General features: G+C 40.2%; 1 protein-coding gene and 1 pseudogene across 9 annotated transcripts in view; one reads left to right on the plus strand and one right to left on the minus strand.

Moving 5' to 3' along the window:
* Gprk1 (G protein-coupled receptor kinase 1) overlaps positions 1 to 27,873 on the minus strand; it is a 195,309-nt gene that overhangs the window by 34,404 nt on the left and 133,032 nt on the right. For all 8 annotated transcript variants that reach the window (XM_086832971.1, XM_086832967.1, XM_086832968.1 and 5 more), the window contains 2 exons: positions 1,897 to 1,997; positions 1,620 to 1,838 (listed from right to left, as the gene is read on the minus strand). In XM_086832971.1, the coding sequence (XP_086689097.1) occupies positions 1,620 to 1,838; positions 1,897 to 1,997 (320 nt within the window). The remainder of the gene's footprint in view (positions 1 to 1,619; positions 1,839 to 1,896; positions 1,998 to 27,873) is intronic.
* On the plus strand, positions 9,954 to 27,378 carry LOC147643615 (protein halfway pseudogene; annotated as a pseudogene). Its single transcript, XR_015271738.1, has one exon. The product of XR_015271738.1 is annotated as a protein halfway pseudogene (transcript).

The raw sequence follows: 27,873 nt of genomic DNA on the forward strand, positions 1-27,873 counted from the left end.
GCGAGACTTATAAACATTAAGACGAAGGTTCATACCCCAGTGGACCCACAAAAGATTGTGAGTATCGTTAAAATGATTTAGATGGAGATGTTTCCGGGGAACCACCCACTTGAGTTTTATGCCTTCCGCGAGGCACCTCCTAACATGGATAATGATTCATTTTCTCCCGCTTAAGGAAGAATTGAACCGAAGTCATTGCTGGACACTGTATTACTGCGGACGGAGCAAGCGGCAGTGCATTGACCTTGGTCCGTAATTATAAGAACTAAACTAAACGAAGGAAAGGAACTTCTATAATGCTTAGATATAGAACAATTATATGGTGATGAGAGAAGGAAAATCTTAAATGAGAAGAGAAAGGTTGAAGCTGAACACGAATGCAGCCGAATATATTAAGTAATAGAATTTATTCATTGGAAAATGAAAATTCAGGAAGTTAGATTACATAAAAATGTGGAAATTCAATTGAATTTCACCATGACCGCCAAGTATTACGTCAGCCAGAACTGATGGTATTGTTATCGCGTTCCCAAAACGCGTCTCTTTCCATCACAATTTGTCCTATTTAAAAATCAAACGCTTTTTTGAATTGTCAGTCATCGGTTTGTGCTACTGCTGCGAGGCCTGTCGCGATGTGGAAAGGGAAATGTTGTCTTTCATGCGGCAAGCCAATGGCGGTTTTAAGGACATTTTATCGAGTTTTCGTAAAACTCACTATATGTTCTTGACGCTAAACACCCAATTTAATAGCCTTACACTATGAGTCTCCGAGGCGCTAAAAAACGCAATTAGTGGGCAGCATGTAGGCGGATCCCAACTAGCCGCAACGGGCTCTCAGCAGCAGCCTCCCTCGGCACAGCCCTCGACCTCAGCATTAATTCCAAGAGTGCTGAGAAAGAGCGCTAGGAAAGATTCGGTACCCGAATGTGCAGCGGGAGTGTCCGTAACGCCGGTTAATTCTGTTTTGTCTCCTGGGGGGTCGCAAAGTCCCGTGCATACTAATATATCTGCCCAGGGTGTTAGGCCCGGGTTACCGGCCGACAATGGCACCGCAAATAAGCAATCTGCCTTGACAAATGTCCTTATAGCGGCTCCACCGACGAGACATATTTTTTTTGCGGCTCTCCCATGATCAAACATCAAAAGATGTTCTCGCCTTTATACTAGGCAACACCAGAGCCGATAAAATTAAGATTAAGGTGGAAAAATTTTAAATTTTCTTACGCTAGGAATATTTCATTTCTTTAAATAAATGTCCCTAACGAACTCTATAACACAATTTGCTCTACCAACTTCTGGCCAGAGTACATCGTTGTTAAGGAGTTCGAAGCGAAGGAAGGAATAACTCTTCCCAGGCCTGCTCATACCACTACCTTCGAGGAATGCAACGATGTTGAATTCCTCTGTGTGAAGCTATATATCAAAGGTAGCTCCATTTGTATTACCTGTTCATACATAACTCCATTATCGGAACTTCCTATTTATTGGAATCACCTTTTCGCTATTCAGATGGTTTCCAACAAATGCAAAACCGTGGAAATCGGTTCTTGTGATCTGGAGTTATAGGGTCAAGAATGAAACCCCGTCTTATTTTTATATAGTATATATATAAAGCTTACCTTTCCGATATGGTCAGCGAAAACATTTTGTAGAGATCTTGATCGGATTCGTTTAGTTTAATGCCTTTTGTGTCTTCTTCATCAAACGATCCGATATCAAAGGCATCAGCGGCATTTACTTCTCCTCTTGGAGGTACTAAGGGTGGAGTATATTTTTGAATATAAACTTGATGCCAGTCGATTCCACAAAAAAAATTATGCATCTTTACTTCATCCGCTCTTTAAGAATGTATAAAAAATATTAGTAAATTTACATTGAAGTATTTTAGTACCTTACCCGTTTCCCATACAGCCAAGACGTTTAGGTACGTCTCTTTGAAGCAACAATTCCAACAAATTTCTTAATTCCAGGGAAAACGATTCTGGGAGTTCAACATTCTTAAAATAAATTAATAAATATTTATTTACTTAGACACTTGTATATATATTTATACACTCTAGAAGCTTGTATTAAATTTACTGTCCGTCTGTCAGTACATACACATACTAGTCTTGTAGTTTTAGAGCTAGCGAGATCCTAGGTCGACGTGCTTTTTCACCAACCACGGCTTTTATCGTTACGTTTTAAGGAGGTGCCAGCAAGTTGTCCGCGACGGTCCTATAGGGCTATCTTTCGGAATTTACAAACCCAATGCTACTGAAATTAAGCGTTGCGTGGCGGTATTAATTAGCTATGCAGTTTGCAAGAAAGAAATTAATGCAATTAACGATGTCCATTAAGATTTCCCTGGTTCGACTGATATGTCGCTCTAAAAGTAGTATCTCAGGAACACAAATGATCTAGAACTTTTACAAATCTTCTTTCCATTGTCGGAGGTGGACAGTTACTTAATTCAGTTGTATAGAAAATATCGGAAAGCTATATGAAAATAAAGAAGTTTGGTTATGTTATAACATTTTTCATATACTCCGATAGAAGCATTTTAGCTCATAACGATAGACCTAAGCACCTTTATTTATGATCCCTCACCTGAGTTTTTCCCTGTGATGAAAAATGGCTGCTTGTATGCGATCTTGTGTCATTAAACCGAAGAACACTCATCCGACCTATCAGTGCTCCGATAAAAGTATTGAAAATAATTATTTTTCGTTCCTTCTAGGAGCGGTTGTATAGAAAAAACAATGCGAGGAGGATGTGACATGCAGTGCTCCTTCCGATCAGAAAGGAAGATTTAAACAGTTTTAGGGACAATATCAAATACATTAAGCAACGAAGATGTAGCGAACTACTCAAATGGACGCAATTTTTGGATTTACTCAAATGTATGGTCCATGACACCAACATGCCTACAGTACGGAAAAGGTAGTATATCTAAAACACCGCAACTGAAGACGCAAAAAGGTTTATAAAACATATCGGTCTTAAAGAAGAAAACAACATGAGCTCAGAGCAACAGTACCTATCCAAAGTCATTGAATGTGTTGTATTTTACAATTATCGAGCCTCTGGCATCATTAAAGGGATAGGGCATCGATGTACCCAGCTGGGATACAATATTTATTGTTATCATCAAAAAAAAATTTGATTTTGAAAACAGAGCCTTATAAGAACATATGTTAGTTATAGATATCTACAAGGTCTCAACACAATTTCTCAACTTCATGGACCAACGAATTCGATACTGTGAATAGGGAAATGAAACCATCACTCGAAAAAGAAGGAAAAATAATACTTTAAACATTTTTGCAACGAAATAATAACCAATCGAGGTAATTGGGTATAAGGATGTATGCCAACTGCTTTAGCAGTGACTCTAAAGTTAAGAAAGTTATCAGAAACTGAGCAACAATCACATTCAGTAGGTGCATCAAGTAAAAAGAATTACAGCTTACTGGAAACAAGGTATCAGTAAAAGCAAGTAATATTCCGGTGGCCACTTTCAGAGCTCTTCTTGATTTTGGATCACAAAAAAAAATCTGATTTCTGAACGAATGGCTTCAAGCTAATACGAGCAGAGAATTACCATTCCAGATGCTATTACAGCCAGAACGCAACCTTGTAGCGACCTGCAATCACAGACATAGAAGTCGATACGCTGTTGAAACGATTTTTGACTCTAGAAAACTTAGAAACCAGAGAGAACTCAATCATCGACAAAGGCTCACTGCGTCTCTAGCTACAGAATGTTTGGATTACTTAGCCAAAAAAGCCAAGGATCATTTACCGATCGGATCATCTATTCTCAAGCATTCATAATAATAATAATAATATATAATATATAATATAATATAATAATAATTCTCAACAGCTTCATAATAATTGGAAATATTATCGCGCGGATTTGCAAAGCATATAATATGTAAATTTCTTGGAAAATTTTCAATGAAAAGTGCCAGGCACTCGGGAAATACACACTTTTGTCGATGCTTCACAGCGAGCATACGAAGCGGCAGTTTATGTACGAGCCAATTATAATAAATTTTCTCTCAGGCTACTTTGCACAAAACCAATAGTACCACCAAAGACTATACAATTTACAAGATGTCTCACAACCATACATTCGTTTTGCAATATGAGGCTAATTTGTAGAATGCGTTTGCATGTATGAGTAAACACAGAACAAACAAGTGCGTATGTGTGCCTGAATATGTGTGTGTTTCTGTTCGCAAGTGCAACGCCGAAAAATTTTAATTTTATATTTTGGGCTGCTGAACGCATGTTAGGTAGAGAGGGTGACGGGAACGGCAGCAGAAATAGCTAATCTAAAACATGTATTGCACTGTTTTTGTATACATGTTTGCTTGTTTTGATTTTAGCTTGTTTACGTTTTTTAGAGCTTGAATCCCTTTATTTTGTTATGTTTTTTCCTTTATTTTTATAAGTAATGAAAAAAATATTAAACACTTAAATGTTTAATTTCAATTTCATGTGTCAAGACTATTTTAATTTTACAAAATTTAAAACGTAGAGATCTTGGTTAGCACTATAATTGGTGCTAATATCCATTTTGAACCCTTGTTTGTTTTCAAGATATTCACTAAAATGTACTGCATTCGCACGAGACAAAAACAGAAGTTACATTAGTAAAAAACCAGTTTAAGCTCTGATTTCAGCGAAGCCTCGGTTCACCGATCTTCGCCTATCGTCTATGACTTTAGGGTCCCACAGCAACAACTTCTCTCGTGACTAGTGATAACCACTCGAGACTAGTAATAACCACTTATTTGGAGAGCACTTGCGGGTCCGGCCCTAACTTCGCCGGCCGCTGACTTCCGGGGTCGACTTCTGCAAGCCATTGGACTCCCGATCCCTTCTTTCTCCACAGATTCTGACTGACTACCCAAACGACGACAGACCGTCACACTACCTATGACTATGAAAATGATGGACTTATCCGAGTCAGAGGTAGATTGAAGAATCTAAGCTTTCTTTTAACGCAGAACATCAGATTCTTCTTCCTTCCAATGATCCAATTGTAAAAATTCTTTGACGAGAGAGAAATAAAGAAAACAAACAGCTATATGAGATTCTTAATGACAAAACCATGGTAAGAAGCCTTATAAACTACTGCACAAAATTTCAACTCTGATGGTGACTACTGCGACCCAAAGACACCTTTCCGTTGATGAGCTGGCTTATTGAAAGGCTAGTAAGAAATTTTCATGTCCGAGTAGTTGAAGTTAAACTGCATCTGATATTTTTAAATGGCCAGTCACTCGTCTGATGCCACCAATCCTAATGATTCTTCCACTAGCTATTGGACAAGTGTGACATATTTCAGCAATACTTGGTTCAAAATATGCTGAAGACAATCCAATGAGAACGTATTAATGATGGTATTGAAGAATCAAACATAAATTCTGGATTCCAATATAAATATTGTCAAAAAGAGCACTTCACCCACCAACGAACTCATCAAAACTCAAGAAGAACTAGAAACTATCAACAGAGTAATAGGCAAATATAAAGGCGACTACTAACAACAACCATTTAGGGTCCCAACAGCTCTACTCGCAACTGGGGTTCGGAGTAAGCAAAAGGAGATAAGCAGCGTGCTTATCGAACTTTCCCACTGAACTATTAGTCCCATACTATCGTCTCCTAAGCAGCAAATGGATCACCTTGATCATATTCGGTACTGCAACTCTACAAAATCATGCATGCCGATGAGTTTGACCAATGTATAGAGTTGCCAATTGATGAACGCACTTCAATTACCGTTTTCAGATATTTAACGAAAAGACTGAAACAGTATGTGAGATTGTTTAATCAAAATCCGATCTGATGTAGACAACAAAACATCAACGAAACATATGGATATTTGTGACTGACATAGAGCTGTATGCAAGGAAATTCCCTACGACATTTTATAAAGTAACTCAACAGTCGCAGTAATATTATGTGATGTGACAATATTAACTAACAGGGCAAGCGCGTAAGCATATTCTGCTGACACAATAAATCTAGAAATAACACATTGTAACCCCACTATTTCTGTTAAACTAAGCATATTCTTCAAACCATGTTTAGCTAAATATACCTGTAAGTTGTATAATTGGATTCCATATTATTATTTACCTCCAACAAGCGCTACTTAGCTGCCATGATCCGAGACTGTCGCAGTGCCTTCAGACTCTCAACTGCAAAATCCTGAGTCAACCTAGTTCAACTGAAAGTTGCGGTGACCACTGAAAAAATCACTATTTACCAGGCATCTTAGTCTCTTTACAAACTGATGATACTCAGACAACAATTCGTTTTATAGAAAAATTTAGCTGATTAATGGCAGATGTTGCGCTATCGTTAGTCCAAAAGTATTCAATATCAGCAATGTGCAGAAAAGAATAATATCATATCTATTATATTATTATATATATATAAAAATTAAACCCGTTTTTCGTTGTCGCCACATAACATGAAACCGGCTTGACCGATTTGGCTGATTTTATTTTATTTTGATTTTTTTTTTTTATACTCTGCACAAGGTTCTTACGCAAACAAAGAAAATGTCTCAGAAAGATTCGAAAATATACATTTAGTTTTGGATATTTTAAAAAACGCGCATAACGAATGTCAACATCATCTGTAATCGGTAATCTATCGATACCGATATAAAAAAAAATCTGTGACAACACATCTACCGCGGCTTGACCGATTTGGGTAAAAATTGGTATGGAGGTAGCTTAGAGTCAGGAGACGGACATAAGATACTTTTTATCCCGTTCGACATAAAATCGGGATATCCATCGCTGATAAATAGCATTAAGTACAAACCAAAATATCAAGTAGTCGGTTAATAACATTTCAATTAAAAACAATAAAATAAATAAAGTGCAGGCATTTGTCTTTAAGGTGGTAAGTTGAAATGTGTTCATTATGTGGATTATGTGGAGAAAGACAAAATATAATAATATAAAGTGCCCTATTGAGAAAACGTGTGAGGACACGAAGATCATTGGCATCAACGGAGAACTACAGTGATGATGAAAATGTAGCTATTTGACCAATGACGACTATATGCCGATATTGCATGCGTTGAAGTTCAAAAGAGAAACGGCGGGATTGTGCTGCGCAAGTGAAAAAGTTAAAGTGGCTCCATTACTTTTCAAAAATAAAACAAAAATAAAAAAATTGTTTGTATCACCAATCAAAATGTTACATAAAACGAAGCCATCTGGTGGCGAAACGAAGTTCGACGGGTTCCTAGTATTATATATGTATATAAAGGTCATCAACCTTCGTGTAGTAGTACAATTAACGAAAATTACATTAGACAACAAATTTGATTGAAATATAATTTGCGAATTCGTTGTTGCAATTATCTAACCAGATATGTATTAGTAAAACAATTTTTTAGTTCTTAAACAAAAAAAACAATTGAAATAAGCCTCAAATCTTCCGTTAGTATGTGATAGGATAAGTATTTTGTACTTTCCCTGCAGTTCATGTCTTCAACGAGCCAACTGCGACTTCTACCAAGACAACGCTCTCAGGCGGCAATCGAGCCAAATCCGGTAGTCTCGCGCTCTCATTCGCTCTCTCTTGATGAAACGTTGATGAAAAAAAATCCGAAACACATAGGCCTGTCATCAGTATGTAGATTCTCTTGCACGCTCCCTTTCTAAATAATATAATCGCGTGAGAGTTTTGGTAAAGAAGTAAATACATATCATAAATAGTGGAATTTATGGAAATCAGTAAAACTAAATTAAAAACAGTAGAATTACACAAGTAACCGTGAAATTATATGGAAAACAGTGGAATTAATTGAATATTACGAACTACTTTTTGACCGAAGTATTGAATGATATATTGGACTGTACTAGGGCTCAGGTTGACCGTTTCAGCTAAATTTCGTTTATTTTTTTATTTTTGAAGTATTTAGGACCAATTTTGTCTATTCTGTGGGTGTACGCGGGGTCATTTTCGTAAATCAAAAAAAACTTTTTTCCAGTGTAACCAAACGCCACCAAGTAATGTCTCCAATGGGTTGCAACAATAATAAGCTATTAAAGATTAACAAATTACAAATTAGGTGTACTGAAAGTTCTTGCACGAAATATGCTGTGACATGAAAAAAGCCAGAATTTTTAGTTTTTTTTTTAGTTAATGAATCGTCGATGAATTACTGATGAGTTGTACTGCAGGATAGCCTATTATTATATTTTTGGTCCAATTGGGAGTACACGAATATTGAAATGACATTAAATCATCCTATATGTTCTATGGAGACCTTATTTTCACCACTTTCATACATAAGTTAATTTTTATGTACTGCTATTTTCGTTTCGATTGACAGTGTGAGAACTCTTTGCCGTCAGTTTCTTATTTCTTATTTCTCGTTGCATTATTTACTAAATTTTCTTTCTAATGATTCTAAAGCGTGTTTGCGTGATTAATCGTGTATATAATCGTATAATCGAATAATAATAATAATATATAATAATATAATAATAATGCAGTGTTAATACTGTACAGCTGTTGAAGTTTTTTAAATTTATTTTATCTCTGACACATGTCAAGTTGCGAAAATAAATCAAGTCAAGTGATTATAGTCCAGAAATTATTAATATATCTGAAATGTTGTTGACATAGGTTTATTTTAGTAAAATAATAGAAAACAAAAAAAAATTGGTAAAATAAATTTTTTGTTGGTTGCAAATTGTTTTTGTGTGAGAAATTAACAAAACATATAAATAAAAAAATTTAATAAAAAAATCACTAGCCATGGTTGTAGGTGCCTGGCGGTAGGAATAAAACGCAAGAAGGTGGTCCCCCTGAAATAAACCACTTTTATAAGATATGGAGACAAGGAAGTCAACCGGGTGCGGTATATCAGCCCAGACGTCGGTGGAAGACGGGACTGCTACCACCGGCGGGCACAAAGGGCAGGAATCCTCTATTCTTGCCGCCAGGGGTCACACCTCTAGCATGATGAGAGCAGGTCATACTAGCTGTACCACTTCTGCCGTAACCACAACAACTCAGAGCAAGCTGTGCCGCACGGGTGCCGTCGTGGACACAGACTCGGACCTGGAAAGCGTGCAGCTCATGTGAAAAGATGGAGAGACTCTTCTCCGCTCGCCAAAACCTGGGACCAGTTCTCCGCGCAGTTACGGGCCGAAAAAATTAAGCCAAGGCGCAGTACAAGGCAGCTCTCAAGATCCAGAGCCTGCGTCCCTCTCCCAATAGAAGAAGGCAAAGCTAGCCTGAGCCGAGCAAAGGATTGTAAAGGGCAGGCTACACTACGCCAAGCATGCGCAGATGACCTCAACAGGCGGATTTGGCAATAAAGTGAAGGAGCTGCTGGCTAGCAAAAGGAAATGCTCCGCCAAGAGCGTTAATAAAGACGCTCCGGCGAGCAAGCCCTAAAGCGGGCCCAAGCAGGCAAGCCCCCCACCCAAAGCAATGAAGCCAATGAAGCAGGAAGCGAAGGTTAGTGAGGTGACCAAACGACATCTGATCGTGGGACTCATTGATCGGAGCGACCCAAACGGCAAGATGACTGAAACACGGTGGAAGACTGTGGACGCGCGGCTCGTCGTTTAGCTTGTCTAAACACGGGCTATATCCCAATCCAATGGAGGACCTCGCGGATTGTCTTCCTGTCTAAAGCAGAAAAGAGCAGCCACGTTAGTCTACAAGGACTTCAGGCCGATAAGCCTTACCTTTTTTCTACATCAGAAACGATGTGGGTAGATTACTGTCAACCAACCAGCATGCATACACAAAAGGAGGAGAAGGCCGCGAAGATAACAGCCTATGCTGACGAAATAAGCATAATTATTTCGGGAGTCTTTTCATCGACCCTTAGGTCGATTATGGAATCAACTCTCAGGGAGATCTGTGACTGGACGGATGATGTAAGACCCCATATCAATGCGGACAAAACGGACCTCATTCTCTTCACTAAGAGATACAAGGAAGATACAACCAGGATGACCCTAAGAACACAAGTCAAATACCTCGGAACCCAATGTACTAGAGAGGCGAAAAAGGTGGTCTCTCGCCCGCTCTGATGCACTGGGTCTATATATCGGTGGTGCGTCCGAGACTGCTGTATGGAGTTTTGGTGTGGTGAGAAACCATGGAACAGAAAACATACAAGCTTATGGACAGAACCCAGCGGCAGGCACTGCTCCGCATATCAGGGGTGCTAAGGACAACCCCCACTAAAGCTCTCAAAACCATAATCCCCAAGATATTCACACGCAACTGAGTGCTGCAAAGGCTGCACAACGTCTAGTAGCATCAGGGAATATGTCGCTCCAAGGATTTGGGCACAGTTCAATTGGTCGAGACATGTGCAGTATATCTGACTAGATCAAAACAACAATATTCATGGGATCCGAGGACTGGAAAACGGCTCAGAACCATGCTCAGTACATGCATATAATGTACAAGCCCTGCGATAATGCTGTCGTATAAGTTACCAAGCCAATGCAGCATATTCCAGTCTTCGCCATTAGCAAGGCAGCAGAGCTTACGTAGAGAATAAACCTGTTCGTTGGCAGCCAAGCGATCATATCCATGCAATCGGTCAGTTCTAAAAATGTTCTGGCAAACATGGAACAAATAGTAGCCCTCCGCCTCATGACCAAAATATCGAAATGCCATATATATATATCAGGAGGTCAGCACTAGTATACACGAGGTAAACCAACCTAATCATCCCTACATATGACATTACACTGTATAGAAAAACATTATGGGTAAAAAATTACTTTAGTATTTTTAACATTCCGAGACTTTAAAATTGAATTTAACGATGTACTACCCATCCATAGCCGTCAAAAAAACTCATATAGTAGAGGAGCTAATCCATGAGCTGTTTGCATTTGAAATCCAAAGTTTCCTTTAGTAGGTCAACACACTCAAAGAAAATGGACAAAAACAACAAGAATAAATGCTTTATCGTATAACTATGTATCTATAACTTCTGAAGCTGCCAAAAGTCGCATCTATCTTTCCTGAATCAGAATAAGAATAAGTAGTCAATGATCAAAAATATAAATTTTTTATTTTTTTTTTTTAAATTTTTATTTCAGTTTTAATATTTTTTTTAATCAAATCATTAACAAATCAAGAAAAATACAATTAACAAATTACTTATATATTTTAAAAATCATTTTCTGTGAGAAAATATGATTTTTCACTCTGTTACCCTATAAAAAGGCGATGAAGTTGTCATGGCACGTTCCAATACATATATTAATTTTACAACAATTAGTAGTCAAATGTGTTTAAAATATTCCATTATCTTATTTAGTTCAAAAGTTATTCTTTTTGCGGGTGGTAAGGATGCACCAGATCAAAGCAAGATCAGCATAGCTTTTGATTATGTATATTCCGTGCCTGACCGGTGCATCAAGTCGACTTATAGGAGAATATCAATAGATAGACACCACAGATTCCATGGAGAAGGTCCTCTATGCGGTACCTCCTAAAAAAGTTTAACGGTACGAAAATTGCAAGCGGCGGACTCCCGGGACTCCAGCACCCAATGAATCCTTTGACTCCCCTCCACTCCCGTGACCCGTCGCTTTGGGGCGAAGACCCAAGGAACGACTTTCTGGCAAAGTGCATTACTAAGATTAGCAACGCATGGAAGGGGAAACTACCATGAACCTAGTCCCTGCCAAAAATAGCTGGAGAATAACGACCACAAAAACAAAATGCCAATATTAATATTCTTAGCCGAGTTGGACGATGTCCTTGAAGATGAAGTCGATGACACCAACAAGCTGTTGGACGACTTAGTAATCGATGATCAAAAAAACCTTAACGAACTTCTATATTGTCATCTTAGCAACTCAGATCTGCAGTGGTCAGACTTGAAGCTACATGGCCCACAACGAACCAACACCCCCTGAAGCGTTCATCAAGGTGATGCAGTCGGTCAAGGAGACTAAGACGACTCTCATCCTTGGGTGTAACGTCAACGCCAGGCATACGCTATGGGGAAGTAGGGAAACAATCGAGAGGGGTAAGTCTCTTCTTGATTCTATTATATGTCGTGACGTCACTAATTGTTATAAGGGCCACACGCTTACCTTTATTTTTCCAAGTACGGAAGACTTTCAAGGCTGAGAATAGGTACTAGGAGTGCGCTGCCCACCGCTCGTAGGAGTCGGTGCTCGGCAGTTTTCACACCTGCCTCCCATAGTCCGCCCATGTGAGGAGCCCGAGGGGGTGTGAACGCACATTCGCATCCGCTTTTTGATGCGAATTCGCGAATCGCGTCTCGAAACAATTTCTAAATGAACCGCCTTGGACGCAAAACAAACAAATAAGGCAATGTAGAACTTATATGGGGGCCTTCCTCGGATTTTCAATGTCGTATAAACATGGCCACAAAAATCAACGCCACATATCGCAAATGGGCGGAGAGCACGGAGTCTTTCTGCGGGAAGATTTCCCATAATTTGAGTCATCAGTCGGGGCTTGTATTTAAAACAGCGCACACACGATCGAACTGTCTGACTGCAGAGTTCCTGAGCGTTTATGGTCCAAATACGCTGTCGTAGGATGCTCACAAGTGCTCGAGGACCGACATGGAAATTTGTGTGATGCAGATGCCGGACGTAGCTCTGCACAAATTGGGAGCGTTTCGTCAACAGCAAGGGAAACTTGGCATCGTAAGATATAGGAGCGTTTGCTAGTCGCCCCAACTCGCAACAACGAAAAATTGCACCAAGTGCCGGCGTCTTCATGGATGAATGGGTTCAATCGCTGAAGACTTGGGCCGACCTTGGAACCTTTACGAATTTTTACTATTTCTATTTGATACTCGTGATTCTGAATTATTTCGACGATCTTATTAAATGCTTCAGTATATTCAGTCGGTGACAGAGTTTTTTCGAAAACTATACTTTTGTCTTTACATTTTCTTATAAAGCGGAAAATATAAGCGAACACTCTCAGCAGTTTCAGGTGTGACGAGAATCCCTCGATGACGTCTAGCAAATCGAAAGTTTGCACCGCAGCGGTCAGTCCGACCACAGTCTTTCTTGCTTCTTGACGCAAGACTTCCTCATCGAGTTCAAAATGAACATTTTTGGGCCAGTTCTCCTGCTCGTCCTTCAGAAACTGAGGTCCCGTGAATCAGATCGACTGTCCAATTTCGTCGACGTCACAACCTCTAGACACTATATCTCTTGGGTTCTGCTTCGTTGGAACATGCCGCCATGTAGTCCTGACCATTATTGAATCTCCGCAACCCTGTTCGAAACGAATGTCGACAACGACGATGGATGAGATCGGATCCAATGGAGAGTGACTTCCGAATCCGACCAGTAAACGATTTGTTTGATAGGGGCATTTATTAGCGGTTTGATTCTCTGGCAGAGATCTGCGAGAAGGTGAGCGGCACATAACTCAAGCCTTGGGAACGTTTTTGTCTTGAGCGGCGCTACTTTCGACTTTAGAGTCAAAAACGATAATGTAGACGCAAGCTCCATAAGCTCTCATGAATGCGTCGGCAAAGGCATGTAATTGCACCGGTGACATCGGATCAGTATGCAAAATCCGAGGAATAGCTATCTTATCCAATTGAGACAAGGTGTTTTTTAGCATATTTAATGCAGTCTAACATCTTAAGACAAAGTTCCTGCAATAGGATTTTTCCTTTTATTACGATGGGACTTAATAAGCAGAGGGGGTCAAACAGCTTTGATGTTACCGATAAAATGTTCCGTTTTGTCGCTCGGAGACCCATGACAGAATCGTCAATTTTAAATTTGAAGGCATCTTCGCTAGGCAACCAAGATATTCCTAACGCCTTAGTCGACTCTGAGTCCGAGATAGGTATCGACTTAACTGTGCTCCCAGATGCAGTGACCTCAGGTGAGTTTGAAAACCATTTTGTCAATTCAAAACCTGCTGTTTGAAGAACCTGAGACACTTCAGACTTGATTGTCCGTAGCTCCTCTACGCATGCAGCACCAGTTAGCATGTCATCGACGTAAAAATCGGATCCAATTACGTCGGCAGCTCTAGGGAATGAAAGTTTCGCAGATTCACTAAACCTTTTTAAACTCCGAATAGCAAGAAAAGGGGCTGGTCCACTACCATATGTAACGGTGTTGAGCTTGTATAATCTCAAGGATTCAGAGGGGTCTTTTCTCCACACTATGAGTTGAAACTGCCTATCCGCTTCGTTAACCATCACTTGGCGATAGATCTTTTTTACATCGGCAGTCAGGGCATACCTGTGCAGCCGGAAGCGGAGTAGAGTGGAGTACAACTCTTCTTGGATTGTCGGTCCCACCATCAAGTTTTGCACGATGCATCGAAAACAACGCGCAACTTTGTCGACGTACTCTGGGGCCTCAACACACATTGATGGGGAATTACATAATGTGGAGTGGAAGGAATTTTGTTGTCTGTAGGCGACATATGACCTAAGGCGAGATATTCTTCCATAAATTTCAAGTACGTGGTCTTTAAGTCAGGATCTCGAGACAATCTTCTCTCAAGCGACAAAAAGGAATTGCCTATTCACAACTTGCTTCGGGACTGCAGATTTATATCTCCCCAAAACAACCCACCAAGAGGGGTCTTTTGAAGAGTTGGAGTTGGAGTCAGGACCTTGTTTAATTTGACAAACAGCTAGCACTTCGAAAAATGATTCGGCTCCGATTAGCATATCAACCTTTCGGGACTTGTAAAAGTAAGGGTCTGCTAATGGGAGGTTCTTTGGGATCTTCCAATCGCTGACGTTCACCGATTGATCGGGATGATAGCCGGTGATCGATTTCAAGATCCAGAAATCGAACGCGAACTCCTTCCCATTGATTCGTGACTTCACCACGGTGTGTATCTATTTCTTGTCTTGAGAATTGGACTCGCCAATGCCACGCAAGTTGATACACGACTCCTCTCTACGAATCTGTAAGCGGTTCGGTAATTTTTCCGTTATAAAATTCGTTTGAGACCCAGAGTCCAGAAGTGCTCGGGCTAAAACGTATTCACCGCTTTTCGTGAGCACGCTTACGATTGACGTAGCCAAGATTACCCTGTCCAATGACGTAGCATGCATAAAATGTGACGTGGATAGCTGCTCTTGGTTAAAAGGAGGAGAAATATTCTTTTGAAGGGGTGGCAATGCTAAACTTTTATCAGGCACTGTATATCTGTGGAGCAGAATGTGATGTGAGCGGTCACAAGCTCGACGCTTTTTTCCTTTGCATTTTGACACAGTATGGCCTTTTCGCAGACAATTGATGCATAGGGAGGCTAATTTGACAAACTTGAACCTTTGCATTACAGAGAGACGCCCAAACGGGCTGCAATTCTATAGCGAATGATCTTCTGCATTGCAATAGCTACAAGTTTGCTGAGGCTTCCTGTTGGAGGAGGAACACGAAAATGAGCTTCGATTATGTGGTTCGTTCGGCGGAAATTTTTCCAGCTTTGGTTTTGTCGATTCTTCTGCCGATAAATGCTGGTATCGGCGATTTAACATTTTCTCACAATCGGACCAAAGTGGCAATGTCTCATAATCGAGCTGTTCTTCCCATTTTTGTTTGGTCACTGGGTCGACTCTATTTAATACCAAATATATCAACATTGCGTTCGAAATTTTTGTATTATCTCCTATCGATAGCAGAGAACCGTAAATCGACGAAGCAGTGTCGATAGGATTTCTCAAGGAGGATGCGGATTGATGCGATATTTTTGGAAGACTAAACAATGTTGAAATATTATTCATACAGATGAGGCCTTCGTTGTCGTAAACAATTTTCAAACTGGCCATCGCCTTTTCGTAATTACTCTCGGTGACTTGGTAGGCTTTAATTGTTCCTAAAGCTTCACCAGAGAGACATGAAATTAAATGGTTAAATTTTTCGATAACTGGAATGCTGGCATCTTTATGAACCAAAGTTTCGAAGAGGCTAATAAAATTTTTAAATTCCGAATAATTTCCACTAAATTTTGGCAATGCCAAATTCGGAAGTCGCGCACGAGTTGGTGCTACAGCAGCTGATCCCGGAGTTTCGCTGCTGGCTGCTGTCCTAATGGCAGATAATAATTTATTTATTTATTTATAAAAGAAAATAGCAATGAACTGCCATTCTTAAAATTATATTGTACCCTTACCTCTGCACAACAAAAAGGGAGTGTTTTTTAACGATGTGCTCCGACTCACATCAGGTTGGCAGAGGTAAGGATAGGTAACTTAACAGATTTTGGACATTTAACTCGTAGGACAATTCAACATGTAACAGAGAATAATACTTATTGTACATGGAACATAGAACACGGAAAGGATCATGCTCGTCATTATTCGTTTTACAAACGTTAAGGGCTATTGGACGAAAATGACGAGAAGGCCTTAAAGGGACTGCGAGACGTAATTTGCTTAATAAATACGTGGAGCAAATTTGACCATTGAGTAGCTTAAGTATAAAGATAACGCCGCGGCAGAGAAGTTTTAATGTGTAAGGATCATCAAACTCCTTTGACCATCGCTTAACAAAGGCGAAAACCCCTCGAGCTTTACTAATAATTAGACCAATGTGGTCATTAAAATTAAGGGTGTGGTTAAATAGGACTCCGAGATCTGTTACCGTATAGATGCGTTCAAGATCGCACGCACCTATAGAGTAATTGGCGAGCAGGCAATTCTTCCGGTAAAATGACATAAATTTGCATTTGAAGTTGTTGAGAAAGAGGAGATTATTAATGCACCAGGATTCCATGTTATTGAGGTCAGTTTGCAAAAGGTTGTGTGAATGAGAGTTCGTCAATGGCAAACAAAGTTTGACGTCATCTGCGTACATCATCACACTTGAGTGTAGAACCCCTTCAGGCAAGTCATTGATAAAGAGGCCGAACAGAAGTGGCCCAAGGTGGCTCCTTTGAGGAACAAAAGAAGTAACAAAAACCCGGTTTGAGAGAGAGCGCTTAAAGGCAACATTAATTTTGCCTTGGTCACGATGCTAAGTTCTTCCAACTCGTCGCCATATTCATCGCCACTATCTATGTCCTCTATCTGTTCTTGTATTTGATTTGCCTTGTTAATTGAAGCATTAAAGTTTTCGAGTCGACATTTTAATTCTTCTTCTAAAATCGGAATCGAACCCTGTTGCAGCCTCCGTTTAATCGGCGACTTTGAAACTTTGATTTTTTACTCCTCCAGAAAAATATTGTTTAAATCAGAAAGACGTCAAAAGTATTAATTATAGCTTTCGAATCAAATATAAATAATATCAAAATATAATCAAATAAACACTAAATTAAAAAGAATAAATATATACATATATATATATAAAAATTGCTTTTTAATTTTAATAAATATTTAATATTAATAATTAATTAATTAATATTTTTGTTTTGTTCGAAAAATCTATTAAATATTTTTAATATTAATTTAATAATTTATTTAATTGAAACGAGTTACGCAGTATCAATATTAATAGTGGGTGCAAGTGATGCCGAAAAGTGTATACCCGACAAATACAGGGTAGCGCGTCACTTGGCGGTCCGCCAGTCAAATGACCGAAAAAGAGTATACCCGACAAAAACAGGGTAGCGCGTCACTTGGCGGTCCGCTAATATAAGCGCGCCAAACTAAGAGGGCCCAACAACAACAACAGCTACACCGGCACACAAGCGAAAGCGAAAACGAAAAAGTATATAAGGCTTTATGTATTGGTGCGCAAGCTTGGATTAACTTCCCAACTATTAAAGCGAGTTCTAACGAGTGAGGAGGGGAAGGGGGCGACCGTGATTGGAATATTATATACAATAAATAACATAAATAAAAGTTGCGTCCAAGTGCGATTCAATTTTATGTATGTATATATGTAAATTTGAGACAATATAATTGAATAAATTAATCATGCAATGTTGCTCTACTATATAAATACGTACATATGTGCCAAGAATTGAAAGCGAGGTGCAATATTTCAGCACAAGACAATAAAAAATTAATTTATTTCACACTCCAGCTTTCAATTTTTTGCACAAATACCTCTGATTGGCGATATATGTATATGTAAATATATTCCAGCTGCTACTTTTCTGTACGTTGGTGATCCCTCGTTGATGGCAGTAGTTGGCGCAGGTTAGAGTATTTTCGCGACCGACACGGTTAATTTATTTAAATTATTCACACTGCGCGTCGCGGTCAACAATTTTTTACAAGCACAACAACACTTGCTTGTTGAACTGCACTTATCTATATATATAAAAATGCTCTCAGCTGGCTGCCTGTAGAGGGCGCAGCAGTAGGGGCACTGGGAAACGCGAAAAAAAAGCTGATATATTCGCAAACGCAGATAAGCTATCAACATCAAAAGTAGACAATAACCGAGCTGGAACCTCAACGCATGTTGTGTAAAAATTTGCGCTTAAACGGTTCAGAACTTTTCAAGTCTATGAAGTAAGTAGACACAAACAGAGCATTTATATATATATAGATACATATGTATATCTGTGACTATTATTTTTGTTTTTTAATATGTTGCCAATTTTTTATTCTTGTCCACCCGGGGGCGCCGTGAATTTTTTAATTAGTTTATTAAAAATAGTTATTGAATAAACCGAGACTTGGTGACAAGAATTTTTGGCGTGGACGAAAATGATGCGAGAGTTTGAAATCAATTTTAAGAGTTTCATATATTTCTTGCTTATCCTAGCTTATGCGAAGGTTGGCGAAGGCGAGGCGAAATCGCGAAGAGCGCAAGAGAGCTTTATTGCGCTCTCGCCTTCGCCCTAAACTAACTACACTAGACTTCAAAATTTTAAGATCAGCCAACAGTAACATAAAGGTCATTGAATTCCTTCGACCACCGTTTAATAAATCCAAGCACACCCCTCGCTCTATACACCATAGACGAAAAATGATCAATAAAGTCAAGTTTTAAGTGCAAGCGGACGCCAAAATCATCAACTGAATTAATTCTTTCCAAAGAGCAGCAGTTCAGTGTGTCAGTTGGAAGCTTACGAACGACACGAGAAAATATCCTTAGCTTGCATTTAGAGCCGTTTAAGATTAATAAGTTTAGACAGCACCAAGTTTGAAAATTATTAAGATCTTTTTGTAAATTCGACTGACAGGCGACGTCCTTATATTGCACTCAAAGCTTGCTAGTCAAGACAATTGATCTACAAAGGTTTTGCAAGTGAGGAGTAATTATGCTTTTAAATAGTTTACGGATAGCCGACGTCTTTTATTTAATTTTTTAACTTATTCCGTGTACACTTTGGCCTTTTGTTTGCTCATTAATGTGCGCACATCATATAAATGGCAGCGATCCTCCTGGCAATAGACGTGTGATTTCTCGGGACTGGAATTCTTCAACAGCCTCTTTTGGGTTCTGCCGTCAAGGAGTTTAGCTACGCTTCCCTATTGACTGCCGTTATTGGAAGAGGTCCAAACGTGATGTTCCCTCATTCGAAACACGTCGCATCCTGGCTTCTCCTGCTTCTCTTGCTGGTCGTGGCCCGCGCAGGCATGCATCCAGAAAGGACAAAGGATGTTTCCTCCACCTCTAACGAGGAGTTCTCGCAGGGCTTGCCCTCAGTGGAGGAGCCAAGAATAGCTCCTGGCAATACCACTGACCTCACCTTGACGACCTTGTCAAATCCGGCCTTGGGCTCGGCAGCTCACAGCACACCGCAGCCTGAAGCTGTTGCAGACGCCGGCACGCCCTAACCAGAAGTCATTGCCACAACAGGCACAACCACGTCCTCGTCTACCTCCACGTCCACGACGACCACAACGACGACGACAACAACAACTGCTGTGGCGGAACCGGCTTCGGAGGTACCCGATTACCTCAAGCTCTGCTTTTATATATATGAAGTACCAGAGGGCAATGATGAAGCAACCGATGCTGCCCTGACACCGCCAGCAGAGGCAGAACCGAATATGCCAGTGCAAGGGTACTGTTGCAACATCTACCAGGTGTCGAGGATCTCCAGCTGCAGCAACATCTACAAGTGGACCAATCTGCATGTGCGTAACATGACCGTGAAGGATGTGGATCTGTCGAATCCCATCTTTCGTTCGCTGCAGTCGCTGGCCATGACAGATGGCAATATAATATTGGTGAACGATCTTCTGCGACTCTTTTCCCTTAAGTGCCTAAATATATCGAATAGCAACATATTGGAGATTCATTCGCGGGCGGTTAAGGATGTGCCCCATCTGGACTTCTTTGGTATTTCGAGCAACAACCTATCGCTGGTGCCGCATCGGAATCAGAACAAAAACATAACTCTGGATATAAGTGGCAACAGACGCATGCTGCGCACTCCTCTTAGCGAGATCATACACAATGAATCGATGAACTTTTTGAACCCTGGACACTCCTACTGCCAGTACAATGCCACTCGGACTTGGTTCCAATTCAAGGACAAGATCTCCATAGAGCAGCTGGAGAATCGTAAGCGCTGCGTGACCAATTGCCCGGTGATACCCAGTCATGGCAACTGCAAGTGTTGAAGAACATTATGATTATACAGGACAATCAGTCGAAGCCACAGTGTCATGTTGATTGCTCTAATCTCGGACTGGTGGAACTACCTCAGCGGCTGCCAGACAACACCTACGTGCTGAACATTACAAACAACAGGAAAAAAGCTTCGGTGACTATTTCCAAACGAATCCCACCTATCACAACATCAATCGGCTGGTGGCCGACAACAACCAGATATTGTCTATGAACGAGTTCGAAGGCACCAAATTTATCGAGAGCTTCCATCTACATGCGGATCTACATGCGGAATAATTTGTTGAATAAGATACCCAAATATTTCCTGAACAACACTTTCATGCATTCTGGTCTGGGTCAACGCATTTACCTGCGGCAACAAGCTGCAATGCGATTGCTACTAAATTGGCTCAAGAAGCGCAGCTCGGACATACCTGACTACATGGACATACGATATCGGGATATACCACAGAGTGTCATCGAACTGCAAGACGCCAAGCTGCCGCCGGACTGGACCGACTATATATACTATTTGATAGGCGCCGGTCTTCTTTTTACTAGACCTGATCGCCAAGGTGTCGTATGACTATTGTGTCTTTAAGACGCCCGGATATCTGCCCTGGCCAGCTAAAAAAATATCATGCGATTGTCTGTGCGAATCGTAAAGAGAGCACCCTAAGAAAAAAGAGAAAAACGTGACACAATCACATGACACATAGACGGGTGACGGTCAAAAGTATTTACACGATTATTTTCACCGCCAAACTTATTTTTGTTAATATTCTTATTGTTGTTTACCGATTTTCATCTTAGAGATTTCTCTATAATTGCTGGCATCCAATTTGCTAGCTTTTTTCAGGAAGAAAAAACGATTCCTTTCAAATAATGGGAAAGTGGGAGGTTTCTTAGGATAAGGTAAACAATTTCTGAAGAGAATAGCAACTGCCACGTCAGTGCACATGAATAGATCGGACCAATTGAACTCATATATATAACGTCAGACCCAATATCAAGAGTCACATCGAAAGTAGGATGATACGGATCTTTGGGCTGCGTCAAAGGCGCCCCTCTGGCTAAACTTACTCTCGCAGGATCAGAGACGAAACAAAGATCGAGCAAGCGCTGAAAGGAAATTCGCACATGGTTGACTTGAGACGATGAAGCGATAGTCATGTTGGTAAAAAGTTAGGAGAGTATTGGTGGAATTATTTGAGCACCAAATAGCACTAGGGACTACCAACTGGTCTCTATCCAAAAGTCTACTGGAAACCATCTGAATAGCGGAAAGGTGGTTCCAATAAATAGGAAGTTCCCGCAATGGAGGTATGTAGGAACAGGTAATAAAAATGGAGCTACCTTTCATAGATAGCTTCACACAGAGAAATTCAACATCGTTGCATTCCTCGAAGGTTAATAGTTCTGACGTGAGTGAGGAGTCCACCGCTATAAGAACTCCACCCCCGCGTCTGATAGGGCGATCTAGCCGATATACCGTGAACACAGCTGGAAAAACTTCGGAGCTCAAAATCTCCGGCTTTAACCAGGTTTCTGTGAGCACAATAACCTGAGATGCAAACGAAAGGCTATCAGAATACAAGTTAGGGAGCTTACTACGTAAGCCTCTTGCATTCTGGAAGGAAATACCTAGGGAGTGGGTTAGTTTTTTGGGTCGGGATTGGAAGTCGTAGAAGGCGCAGTAGTATGATAAGGTCTGGGAAGAATTATTGCTACAGGCCGCTTTTTCTTTTTCTTCGCTTCGAACTTCTTAAAAACAACGTACTATGGCCAGAAGTTGGGAGAGCAAATAGTGTTAAATAGCTCGTTAGGGACATTTATTTTGAAAGATGAAATATCCCTAGAGTAAGAAAATTTAAATTTTTCCACCTCTATTTGGACTTTATCGGGTCTGGTGTTGCCTTGTATAAAGGCGAGAACATCTTCCTATGTTTGATCAGGGGAGAGCCGCGAAACAAAAAAAAGGCTCGTTGGTGGAACCGCAATAATGGCTTTTGGCAAGGCAGACTAATTATCTCATTTAATAGCGTTAGGCTATAAGATTGTGTGTCCAGCGCCAAGAACATTTCAAGAGTTTTACGAAAACTCGATAAAATGCCCTTTAAACCGTTTTTGGTTTGCTGTATGAAAAAAATCATCTCCCTTTCTACATCGCGACAGGCCTCGCAGCAGTAACGCAGGCCGATGTTTTTTCACATCGTCTACCGTCCGTGCTGCAACATCTATAGACTTGACGTGCATGATGTTGCCGCACAGCCAGCAGCTGATTGTAAAATCACCTGCAGAAATAGTCTTTTTGAAGGTTAGGCGAAACAGACAATATTAGCGGACATTATCAAAACTTACCACTGTACTTGTACTTAAGAATAAAATAAGTCCTAGAAGAAATGCAGAGTCACGGCGAGAGCGAGAGAGTGGGAGAGTGTGGGAGATAAGATAAGATAAGAAGTGCAGCGGCACAGCGAAAGCGAGAGAGCGGGAGAGCGTGGGAGAAAGATAACTAAAACGTTTATCTGTTGCGACGTCGCAAACAAAAGAAAAACAAAGAAGACAAAAAATGAATGCGAAATGTGCAAAAGCACACAAATCAGAAAAGCAGCATGCACACGCGATACTTAATCTACAAAGTTTGGATTTGGCGAGGTAAAAGAAGCTTTGGCTCCGACTAAGTAATATCAAACAATGTAAATCCCATAATTTCGGTTAATAACCTGTACAAACAGGTTAATTTGTATATACGCCCCTTCAAACCATAATCCTAAGTAGAAAGGTAAAAAGAAAATAGTTCGTAATCAAATTTAGTAATCAAAAATCAAAGCACATGGAATACGAAGAGGAACTGTATATATGTATTTTATTTTAATGTACATTGATGCACTACAATTAATTCAATGAAGTTGTCCGTATGAAACCAGGCACGTGCCTGTTTGGGTTAGGTATTAGTAGGCGCGATGGAAAATATAGGACAGAATACGAGGAAATTGACTCCCGGCGTGCTGCTAGGTTCTTTGCTTGCATGTTTACTAGTTGTGATAGTATTAAAGTTTTTAATTTAGAAAGACTATCTCCATTGAAGATTAGTGTGTACAAACCATTATAATTTGCACATCAGACTCTACAAGGTTCATGCAGTTCGAAGGAGGTTCTACAGTGGCGCAACACTAATGGGATATAGGATCTAGTACTTCTATAGGTACGTGGAAATTGAGCTGACTCCACAAGTCAGCCATTTCCATATCACCATGGACAAGGTTATAAATAAATGTTATTTTTAGCTTCGTCTACGATTGGCTAAAGACGGCAAGTTAATTAATAGGAGTATACCAGAGTAGGAAGGTAATCTTTGGTTTGCATCCCAATTTAAACCGCGTAGAGTGAAAAGTAAAAAGCTCTTTTGAACCGACTCAATACGCTTACTATGGACGCCGTACTGAGGGCTCCAAACGCAAGATCCATACTCCAAGATAGGTCGAACTAATAAAATATATAAATATTAAGTAAGTATTCATCATTGACGAAATATGATCAATAAAGTCAAGTTTTTGGTCTAAGCGGACGCCCAAATCAAATACTGAATTAATTCTTTCAAAAGAGCAGCAGTTAAACGTGTAAGTTGCAAGCTTGGAAACAATATGAGAGAGCCATAAGTTTTCATGTAGAGCCATCTAATTTTAATAAGTTTACGCGGCACCATGATTGAAAATTATTAAGATCTTTTTGTAAATCTGATTAGCAGGAGACGTCCTTATATTGCACACAAAGCTTGACGTCGTCAGCGTACATGAGTACTCTGAAGATAGTCAGAACTTTAGGCAGGTCGTTAAAAGATAATGTTAACGATAGGGGACAGAAATGGCTACCCTGCGGGACGCCAGAAGTAACCCTGAGGGCATTAAAAATGTTCTTCTTAAAAAGGACCTTTTGCGTCCTGCCATTCAGATAACTTGAGATCCAACTAAGATCAATTGGGAATCCCATTAAATCGAGTTCCCTAACTAGAAGGGTTAACTGAGCAAATGCTTTACTGAAATGAGTATAGATTACATCTGTCTGAAAGTTATTATGGAAGCCCTTAATAATATAGAAAGAGAGCTCCAAAAGGTTAGTAGTTGTTTGCTTAATAAATCCATGTTGACATAAAGAAATAACTGATCTGCAAATGTGCTGAAAATGAGGAGTAAATATATTTTCGGAAAAATTTGGAATAGCAGACAACTCAGAGATTCCTCTATAATTGTTGACATCCGATCCGCTACTGGGAATCCCATTAATCCGCTAACTAGAAGTGATGAGGAATTGAATACTACTATTATTATCAATTGTTATTAGTTGCATATAATCGGTCCTAGTTTATTGATCATAGGTGTCTTGTGCTTTAAGCTCACATGCATAGCCGAAAAGGCAGCCTATATGCATATGTATATGAAAATCACGCGATTATCTTATCTTTGTTAGTTAAGTTGAACTTTACCCGCAGCCGCTCGCTTTTCATAACCCCGTTACTGTTAAACTCAAAACACCTAAGAAAACATTTATACAATTCATAAACATTTTTGGTCCTTTCCAGTAGCTGGATAACCGCGATTGTTTTCAAATTTATATTTGTGGACAATAAAAGTCAAATTGACCGCTTTATATATTGAGCTCGATAATGCATCGGACGACCCAACAATGTGGTGCCTTCAAGGGGCAAATAATACGCGCTCTTGACAGTGCTTCGGAGTTTTCGCAGAGAAACATTGCACCTAAAACTGGATCGTTTAGTAGCCACTTTCAACCACTTTATGGAGCTCTCTGATGACTTAGTGGCATTCAACATGGAGGAGGGATATAAAGACCCAGATTGAATATACGCGAATACGAGGACGAGTTCTACAGTGCGCACCTATTTTAAGGACAAGAACAGTCTAATCTTTTACTCTGAAGTAGAGCGGAACGTTTAATCGAGGGACAAAATCAGCTATTGGAACAAATTCATTCCTCATCGGGAGCAGCATTTAAGGTTGGAGAAAATTCGGATTTCCAAACTTTACGGAAAATACGAGGTTTGGAGCCAGTTTAGTGTTTAGTTTAGTTTTTAAGTTCAGTACACAATTACAAGAAGCTCTCCAGGTTCTAAAAATTGAATTACCTGAAATCTTATTTGGATATATTCCCGTTTGTAATGACAATTATCAGGACGCATGGGAAAAATTGGAAAATCCTTATTACAAAAAGGCCCTCATCGCTCGATCTTTCGTTCACAATTTTTTGTCGTTGCCTACCGCTGACAATTCGAATATCGTTGAATTAAGAAAAGTAATTGACTGTGCCGACGAATGTATTCGTGACTTACACGCGCGAATGTATATATTGTCAAGAATCGCACAATAAAATGCATATTATGGATTTTAAGCTTTGCTTCAATTGCCTAAGTCAATCGCATTAAGTCAGGGATTGCAACTCTTCGAACACTTGCCGTCAGTGCAACGGGAAGCATTACACGTTATTTCACCTGACTGAGTCAATATCGGTTCCTGTCATCATCTGTCTGTTGCTGAAGGCAAAGCTGTTAATTAACATGCTGGTGATGCCGCTGTTAGCCGCTCTGAAGAGGGCTAATAATCAAAATTTGCTGCCAACTATTCTTGCCAATGTAATTGAGGTAGCGAGATAACTTGTTGGTTATTGCTCGATACTGACTCGACAATAACTACGGTAGCCGGTTCTTTCATACAACGAATCGACATTTCACGCACGCATGCTCGCACTTCGCTGGTTGGTTTAGGTGCTAACCCAGCTGGTGTTAGCCGAGATCGCGTCAGCTTTACCTGCTCTCAAGAAACACTACTGCAACATTGGAGGTCTCTGGTCTATTTATGATTTCTTTGACTTCTTCGATTCCAGCTCAGCACGTGAATTTCAGCGCTCCTTTCTGGAACAAGATTCTCAGTCTTCCCTTGGCGGATCCAACGTATGAAGTTCTAGGAAAAAATCGACGTTATTCTAGGCGCAAATCAACTATGGAACATATATAGTGGATATCAACGAGAGTTTGGTATCAATTACCCCGTTGCACTACATACTAATTTTAGTTGGGGCAGCTATAATGATTGTAACGAAGCAGTGACGCACGCACAAATCCACCACGCTCATGAGGACTTGGATCTTTATCTTTAGTAGAACAACGATTGACGCCAATGATTCTGCTGTACAATATTTTCTTGCAACGCATGCTTACAGTTAAGATGGTGTATACAGTGTTCAATACGCCTTCAAGGAGCCCATTCCTCCATTTGGTTCTACGTTGGCACAAGCTTTAAATCGCGTCTCCACCCTGGAACGGAAAATTTGAAAATTCCCTGGATTTAAACAACAATATGTTAGCTTTATGGATGATAACCTAAAAAGAGGGCACATGGAATTAAAACCTGTTGCTGCCGCGGATTAAGATCCCGCCCGCTGCAATTAATTGGCCTACCATGCAGTGTTTAAGCCAGATAGCACTGCTACACGATGCCAAGTGGTATTTGACAGATCAAGAATGGATTCCAAGGGTTATTCACGACTGCACATAGGTCCACCGATTCAAAGGGATTTAATTGGAGTAAGCTTTCCTTACCGTCAGCATCTTAATGTATTTTGTGCCGACATCGAGAACATGTTTAGAGGCATTTTGGTATTAAACGAGCACACTCAATACCAACGTATAGTTTGAAGAAAGGAGGAAAACGCTACGCTGGAACACTATTGCTTGCTGAAAGTCACGTACGGATTAACTTCATCGCCGTTCTTGGCCGATCGACTTCTCAAGCAGCTCGCGAGCGAATATGCCGACTTGTATCCAAATGCTGCTATTTGCTTAACAGAGATGCTTATGTTGATGACATTCCAACTGGATGCGATAAAATTAAGGATCTCATTGCGCTCAAAGATTAATCAATTCTACTCCTGAGCGAGCCTGAATTCAAACTTCGAAAGTGGAGCTCAAACTGTTGCGCTCTCTTAAAGTCCATACCACAGAAGAATTGTGAGTATCCTCCTGGCGCTTTAGTCTACTAGAGTAGGAAGGTAATCTTTGGTTTGCATCCCAATTTAAACCGCGTAGAGCGAAAAGTAAAAAGTTCTTTTGAACCGACTCAATGCGTTTACTATGGACGCCGTACTGAGGGCTCCAAACGCAGCATCCATATTCTAGGATAGGACGAACTAAGGAAGTATATAAGGATTTAGTAACATAGGGGTCATTGAATTCCTTCGACCACCGTTTAATAAATCCAAGCACACCCCTGGCCCTATTCACCATAGACGAAATATGATCAATAAAGTCAAGTTTTGGGTCCAAGCGGACGCCCAAATCGTCAACTGTATTAAT

This window comes from Drosophila serrata, unplaced genomic scaffold (assembly GCF_035046125.1).
Source record: "Drosophila serrata isolate PLE 108 unplaced genomic scaffold, ASM3504612v1 contig_261, whole genome shotgun sequence".
Classification (NCBI taxonomy): domain Eukaryota; kingdom Metazoa; phylum Arthropoda; class Insecta; order Diptera; family Drosophilidae; genus Drosophila; species Drosophila serrata.